The sequence below is a fragment of the Eutrema salsugineum genome, unplaced genomic scaffold (genome assembly GCF_000478725.1).
Source record: "Eutrema salsugineum unplaced genomic scaffold, Eutsalg1_0 scaffold_7, whole genome shotgun sequence".
Classification (NCBI taxonomy): Eukaryota; Viridiplantae; Streptophyta; class Magnoliopsida; order Brassicales; family Brassicaceae; genus Eutrema; species Eutrema salsugineum.
Window position 1 is genome coordinate 5,924,265 of NW_006256486.1, and position 7,710 is coordinate 5,931,974.

At 48.9% G+C, this 7,710-nt stretch overlaps 1 protein-coding gene across 1 annotated transcript; it reads left to right on the plus strand.

The window, feature by feature from the left end:
- Positions 1 to 3,107: 3,107 nt before the first annotated feature.
- On the plus strand, positions 3,108 to 4,174 carry LOC112082988. The gene is made up of 2 exons (XM_024150709.1): positions 3,108 to 3,511; positions 3,664 to 4,174. The coding sequence occupies exons 1-2, from the start codon at positions 3,108 to 3,110 to the stop codon at positions 4,172 to 4,174; spliced, it is 915 nt and encodes a 304-aa protein (XP_024006477.1).
- Positions 4,175 to 7,710: the final 3,536 nt, after the last annotated feature.

Consider the following 7,710-nt stretch of genomic DNA (forward strand, 5'->3'; position numbering starts at 1 on the left):
CAACCTCTGTAGGATTATCTGGGAACTGTTGCATCGTTTGATATCCTGATTTAACCGTATATCTTCCTGATTTTGTGAACTGCCATCCAAGTGAGTCTGGACTATAGATCATACTAATGGGAATGGCACGAATAATTTCCACATCACCTGGGTCAATGATAGCATTTATCAAGCCCATATTCCACGTATTTGTTAATGGATCAATCAGATGATTAACCATAAGATTCGGGTTATAATTATACCCCTTACAAGTGGCTGATCTTGGGCAAGAGGATGGTATCCAAGGGTCATTCCATACCAAGATAGAACAACCCGATCCAACTCTTTTGATGAGCCCTTTATTAACCAGAGATCTAGCTGAAATAATGCTACGCCATCCGTAAGAAGACGAGTAAGACCGCAAAGAGGGCTCTAAGGGAGATGTATTTCTGTAATATCGCCCCTTAAAAACCCGCGCAAACAGTGATGTCGGTCTATCTAATAATCGCCATAGTTGTTTTGCCAGAAGTGCCGTATTAAAATCCTCCATCGTTCGAAAACCCATCCCTTCGTTTGTTTTGCTTCGACACATTTTTGGCCATGCAAACCAATGCATTCCTCTATGAGAACCATCCAAACTCCACCAATATCTTGCTGCTGTACTAGTCAACTTTGCCATTGTAGACTTAGGCAGTCTGAAACACGACATAACAAAGGTAGGCATCGCAGATGCTACCGATTTAAGTAAAACTTCTTTACCCCCTTTTGAGAGTAGCCGCGAGGTCCAACTGTTAATTCGACCATGTTGTTTATCTGCTACAAAGTTGAAAATTTTACTTTTAGCTCCACCCAAACTTTCCGGTATGCCCAAGTATGATCCTGTGCCTCTGTCTCTAGAAATGCCCAATATTTGTTTCATCTTTTGTTGAGTATCCTCCGGAACTGAGTGGCCGAATTGAATGGAAGATTTTTCGAAATTAATTTGTTGTCCTGAGACACTTTCATATTGTTTTAGTATACACAAGATCTTCTGGCATTCATCCTTAGTTGTTTTACAAAAAAACAAACTATCATCCGCAAAAAGTAAGTGTGATACCGCTGGACTTGCTCTAGCAATCTTTAAACCTGTTAATCGCTTTTCTTCCTCCGCTTTTCGTATATTGGCTATTAAGACCTCCGTGCAAAGGATAAATAAATATGGTGAAAGAGGATCCCCTTGTCGAAGTCCCCTTCCCGGGTTTATTTGACCTCTCGGCTGTCCATTTAATAAAATTTTGTACCGAACCGAGGTAATACAATGCATCATCCATGTTATCCACTTCTTAGCGAAACCAAATTTCCTCATAATATTTTCAATAAATGACCATTCCACTCGATCATAGGCTTTACTCATATCCGTCTTAATGGCCATATATTTATTTTTACATGATTTATTGGTCCGCAAACCATGAAACATCTCTTGTGCAATCAGGATATTGTCTGAAATCAGACGACCTGCCACAAAGGCAGGCTGTGTTTCCGAGATTAGATCTGGTAATAATCGTTTTAATCTTTGACATAACACTTTAGATATGATCTTATACCCGACATTACAAAGACTAATAGGTCTTAATTCCGTCATTCTCGTGGGTCTTTCTGTTTTTGGTATTAAACAGATATGTTGGGGTCGGTCTCACCCCAGTCTGCTTAAACCATCTCAAGAACATCGGAGAGCCAATCCGGCAGGAAGAACCAGCGATCCATCAAATATGGGCCGAGCCGCGCATGAGAGGAGTAGGCCAAACTCAAGCGGGCCGAGCCGTGAGGAGGAAATGGGCGAGCCGCGTATGAGAGAAGATGGGCCGAGCCGTACACCAGTGAAGATGGGCCGAGCCGTGCAAGAAGGAGAGTGGGCCGAGCCGTTACCTTTCAAGATGGGCCGAACCAAAGTCTTGAAGGAAGAAAGCCCATAAAAACCCTAGGCGATGCCTCGAGGCGGTGGCCGCATGAAGCGATAAGGAAATGTTTCTAAAATCTCTTCCGAGATTCTTGGCTAGGCGGTTTAGAGAGTTAGTATAAATAAGCAACTTATACGATTCATAATGTAAGTTTTCACAACTCGAGAGCAATAAGACTTAAACACTTTCACAGCAAACAAAACCTTCTTTTGATCTTACTGTTCTTGCGACTACCCTAGAAATTTCAGATCCCTTAGTTTTTACTTACAAATTTTTGGTTGTGCGAGTTTTGGTTCACACAATTTGGCGCCGTCTGTGGGGACTCGAAACTTTCTTACTCTAAAATCGACAAGACTTTAAGATCCGAAGAACATGGCGAGCAACACCCTCGACGATAACAACAACAACAACAACAACAACGATAGCGGCGCGGAGAAGGACGCTCCAGCATCAGGCGCAACGACAGCGACGACCAAAACCCAAGAGGAGATGCGAAACATGATGGCTGCGTTGATGAAGAAGATCGACGAGCAGGACAAAAGAAACGAGGCGATTACAGAGAGGCTCGACGCAATGACGGCCGAGCGACGACACCCAACTTGGAGAGCCGGAATCTCCGACCCGATGGATGGAATCCGGAGACGCTTCGATTTCTCAACATCTGCAGAGGCCTCGGGGAGCGGCGCAAGAAACCCCTTGGCTCCACCAATGTTTCGTCCCCTCGGCGAACAGACTCCCGTGCCAACCCGAGTCAACATGACCGATCCGCCTCCACTCCGTCGGAACTCAAGGCGACGAGCCGGCGAAGAGGAGAATGACGCGATCGACGTGGACGCCCAACAGAACGATGGAACCACGAACTCGCAACAAAACGACTCGGCTCGGTGAATAAGCCAAGAAGAGATCGCCTCGGCACTAAACGGCGTCCGGACTGACGAAATCACCGATCCGGCTCGCGGCGACAACCCGACTGAAGAAGAAGAAAACCTCCATTGGATCGAGCAGGCCGAACGCGAAGACGAGCCGAGGAGAGAAGAGCGGGAGCGACTCCCCCAATCAAAGGGAATGACTCACACGCAAACCCTCGAAATCAAAGAGCTGCGAGCCTCAATGGCTCGGACAGTAGCCGAGATACGCGCCATGTAGTCTCAAGTGCATAACGCAACGAGTGCTGCACCCAAGATCGATCGGATGCTTGAAGAAACCCATAGAACACCATTCACGGCGAGAATCACGGAGGCTAGGATTCCCGAGCCCGGGAAGGTGAGAATCCCGTTCTACGAAGGAACGACCAATTCCCGAGCACACATCACAACGTTTCGGATAGCAATGGGACGAGCTTTCACAAAGAACGCTGCCAAACTGACCGAGCGAGAAGTGGATGCCGGATATTGCTTGCTCTTCGTGGAACATCTCAAGGGAACCGCGCTCGAGTGGTTTTCGAGGCAGGAGCGCAATTTGATCGGCAGTTTCCAACAGCTCTCCGCCTTGTTCCTTAAACAATACTCGATGTTTATGGATAGAGGAACGTCTAATGCCGACCTGTGGACGCTATCCCAAGGATCGAACGAACCGCTTCGGGATTACATGGCAAGGTTCAAGGTGGTCGTATCCAAAATAGAAGGAATAAGCAACAAGGCTGCACTCGAAGCTCTGAAACGGTCTTTGTGGTACAAATCCGAATTCCGACGAGAAATGGCACTCAACACGCCACAAACGATTCAAGATGCCTTGCATCGATCATCAGACTTTGTCGTAAACGAGGAAGAGATGAAGAATCTGGACGAGCAGTACGAAGCAACGAAAGCAGCGATCTGCAGCTCAATTTTGACGCGCCCCTCGAAGAAAGGCATCCATCAAACAACGCAACGACGCAGAGCTCGGACGAACCTAGAAGCGGAGGTGCCCATAACTACCAAGTAGGCACTGGACGCAAAAGAGGACAGCCGCGCAACAACACTTGGGTAAGAAAGCCCACCAACTACAACGAAAAGGCATTCTGCGAGTATCACCAGACCTACGGGCATTCAACGGCACAATGCCGAACTCTAGGAGCAAAACTCGCAGCTAAGATGGCGGCGGGAGAGCTCCAGAACGCAGTTAACCTCAAAGACCTCGTCCCTAATGAACCAAAAGAAGAGCCGAGCCGAGCGGCACGGCAGAACCCGCAAATCCTCCCCGACGGGGCGATAACACCAAGCGCGACAGGAGAGGCAAACCCGAAGAGCGACCCGAGCCGAGGCAAAGGATCAACATGATCATGGGTGGATCTCAATATTACCAAGACACGGTGTCCTCCATCAAAGCTTATCAGCGTCGAGCCGAAGCGAAGGAAAATTGGACAGAACCGACCGATATCCCGAATACAGTGATCTCTTTCGCCGAGGAAGAAACGGCATGAATCGTTAGACCACACAACGATTCACTGGTGATCGAATTGACGATCAGAGATCACGATGTAGCGAGGGTGCTCATCGATACTGGGAGCTCAGTAGACGTCATTTTCAGGGAGACGCTCAGAAGGATGGGAATCGATCTCTCCGAGGTGAAGGCGATCCCCAAACCTCTAACCGGATTTTCAGGAGAAACAACAATGACTATGGGAACAATTAGGCTCCCTGTGGAATCTGGCGGAGTCACTAGGATCGTCGAATTCTGCGTCACCGATCACCCAGCAATCTACAATGTGATTATGGGAACTCCATGGATCAACGCGATGAGGGCGGTCCCTTCCACCTATCACCTCTGCCTCAAATTCCCGACTCCTGCAGGCATCAAAACGATCTGGGGAAATCAGAAGGAGTCACGAATGTGCTGCTTAGCGGAGCACAAGCTGAGGAACCCCGTCACCGACACACGAGCAGACATAGATCGCAAAAAGATGAAGACGGACCGTGAGCTCGGGAACGAGCTCTCGAAATTCTTATAGCAATTACAGATCGCGGAGAGCCGCGAAACGCGCGCCGAGCCGGTATGTGATGCGGTGGACTCGGTGTGCATAGACGAAGCGCGTCCAGAACGATGCATTGAAATCGGAGCAAAACTAGAAGAACCTCTGAGAAGCAAACTTCTTTCCCTCCTCAAAGAGAACATCAACACTTTTGCCTGGACAGCGGAAGATATGCCGGGCATAAGCATCGGCGTAACCTGTCACGAGCTGAACGTGGACCCAACCTTCAAACCAATCAAACAAAAAAGAAGGAAGCTCGAACCCGAACGAGCTAAAGCAGTTAACGACGAAGTAGAGAGATTGCTCAAAGTAGGATCAATCGCCGAGGCCAAATATCCAGACTGGCTTGCGAATCCAGTGGTTGTGAAGAAGAAGAACGGCAAGTGGCGGGTCTGTGTAGACTTCACTGACCTCAACAAGGCGTGCCCAAAAGACAGTTTCCCTCTGCCGCACATCGACCGGCTCGTCGAAGCCACTGCGGGAAATAGGCTGTTAACATTTATAGACGCATTCTCCGGCTACAACCAAATCCTGATGCATCCTAACGATCGGGAAAATACGGCATTCATAACTGATCGCGGGATATACTGCTACAAAGTTATGTCGTTCGGGCTCAAGAACGCAGGAGCGACATATCAACGGCTCGTCAATAAAATGTTCGCGGATCAGCTCGGAAAAACCATGGAGGTATACATCGACGATATGTTAGTCAAATCACTCGAAGAGAAAGACCATATCGCGCATCTACGAGGATGCTTCGAGCAGTTGAACAAACAGAACATGAAACTAAACCCGGCGAAGTGCAGATTTGCGGTCACCTCGGGAGAGTTTCTCGGCTATCTGGTAACTCACCGAGGCATTGAAGCGAATCTCAAACAGATCAAGGCATTAATCGAGATTCCCTCTCCAAGGACGAAGCAAGAAGTGCAAAGGCTCACGGGAAGGGTCGCTGCGCTAAACAGGTTCAGTTCCCGTTCCACCGACAAGTGCCTGCCTTTCTACGACACCCTTCGGGGAAATAAGAAATTCGAGTGAGACGAGCGATGCAAAGCAGCTTTCCATGAATTGAAGAGTTATCTGGCAAGCCCGCCGATCTTGGCGAAACCAGTTGAAGGAGAGCCTCTCTTCCTCTAGATCGCCGTATCTGCTACAGCTGTGAGTGGGGTGCTTATAAGAGAAGAATGATCCGAGCAAAAACCCATTTTCTACGTCATCCAGACACTGACCGACGCCGAGACCCGTTACACCCAGATCGAGAAAGTCGCCCTAGCCGTCGTAGTCTCGCTCGCAAGCTGCGTCCGTATTTTCAATCACATTCGATTGTTGTGCTCGCTACACTTTTGCTGTGCTTGATCCTACACAGCCCGAGCCAATCCGGCCGGCTCGCCAAGTGGGCCATAGAGTTGAGCGAGTACGACATCGAGTATCGGAACAGGTCGTCTGCAAAGTCACAGGTGCTCGCAGATTTTCTCATCGAACTTTCGGCCGAAGCGACGAACGAGCCAACCCCAGACGAAGAATGGATGCTGCACGTTGACGGCTCGTCGTCTAAACACGGCTCGGGAAGAGGAATCCGTCTCACCTCTTTCACCGGAGAAATATTGGAGCAGTCTTTTCGCCTGAACTTCCATTCCTCGAACAACGAAGCAGAATACGAAGCGCTGATCGCCGGCATACGACTAGCACAGGGAATCAGAGTTCGAAAGATAAGAACCTTTTGCGATTCACAGCTCGTAGCATGTCAATTCAACGGAGAATACGAAGCGAAGGACGAACGAATGGGAGTTACCTCAAGGTGGTCAGAGAGTTGGTGCAAAAGTTCGACGTGTTCGAGCTCACACGAATACCCCGAAGCGAAAACACCTCGGCTGACACCTTGGCAGCAGTTGCTTCGACTTCAGACCCGGATCTCCGACAGAAAATTCCAGTCGAATTCATCGAACGTCCTAGCATCGAAGAGGTCGAAGGAGTTCGGCTGTTAAATCCTCCCGAGCAAGAACCAGAGAACGACGAAGCAATCGCTATGGATGAAGTCGCCTCACCACCTGAACTGGAGTACGGCTGCGACAAAGAATGGCTCGGAGCCATCCGAGTGTATATCGCCAATAGAGAAGTACCAACCAACAAGTGGGAAGCCCACAAATTAAAGGCTCAGGCCGCGCGATATGTCCTCGTCGACGGCGAGATGTTTAAATGGAGATTTTCAGGACCGCTCATAACATGCGTTGAAGGACCGGAGGCAAGAAAGATCATGCACGAAGTGCACAGCGGCGCGTGTGAAAACCATTCTAGCGGAAGGTCGCTTGCGATCAAGATAAAACGGCACGGTTACTTCTGGCCTACGATGGTCAAGGACTGCAAGAAGTTTACGGCGAAGTGCGAGAAGTGTCAACGGCCCGCGCCAACAATTCATCAACCTACCTAGCTGCTGTCATCAATCTCATCACCTTATCCTTTCATGAGATGGTCGATGGATATAGTCGTACCTCTACATCGATCGAAGCAGAAGCGCTTTCTGCTCGTCCTCACAGATTATTTTTCTAAGTGGGTCGAGGCTGATTCTTACGCGAGCATAAAGGATGCTCAGGTCGAACACTTCGTCTGGAAAAATATCATCTGCAGACACGGGGTCCCCTACGAGATAGTCACCGATAACGGATCCCAGTTCATCTCAACGCGTTTTGAAGCTTTCTACGAGAAATGGAAAATCCGTTTGAGCAAATCTACGCCAAGATATCCTCAAGGGAACGGACAAGCCGAAGCAGCCAACAAGATGATCCTAGACGGTCTGAAAAAGAGGCTCGACGCCAAGAAAGGACGATGGGCAGATGAGCTCGAAGGAGT

What these genes read in the sequence shown, in the direction of transcription:
- LOC112082988 (XM_024150709.1), top strand. Translation starts at nt 3,108, where the DNA reads ATGCTTGAAGAAACCCATAGAACACCATTCACGGCGAGAATCACGGAG. An exon ending in CTTCGGGATTACATGGCAAG is followed by an intron (nt 3,512 to 3,663) that starts GTTCAAGGTGGT and finishes ATCGATCATCAG; the next exon opens with ACTTTGTCGTAAACGAGGAA.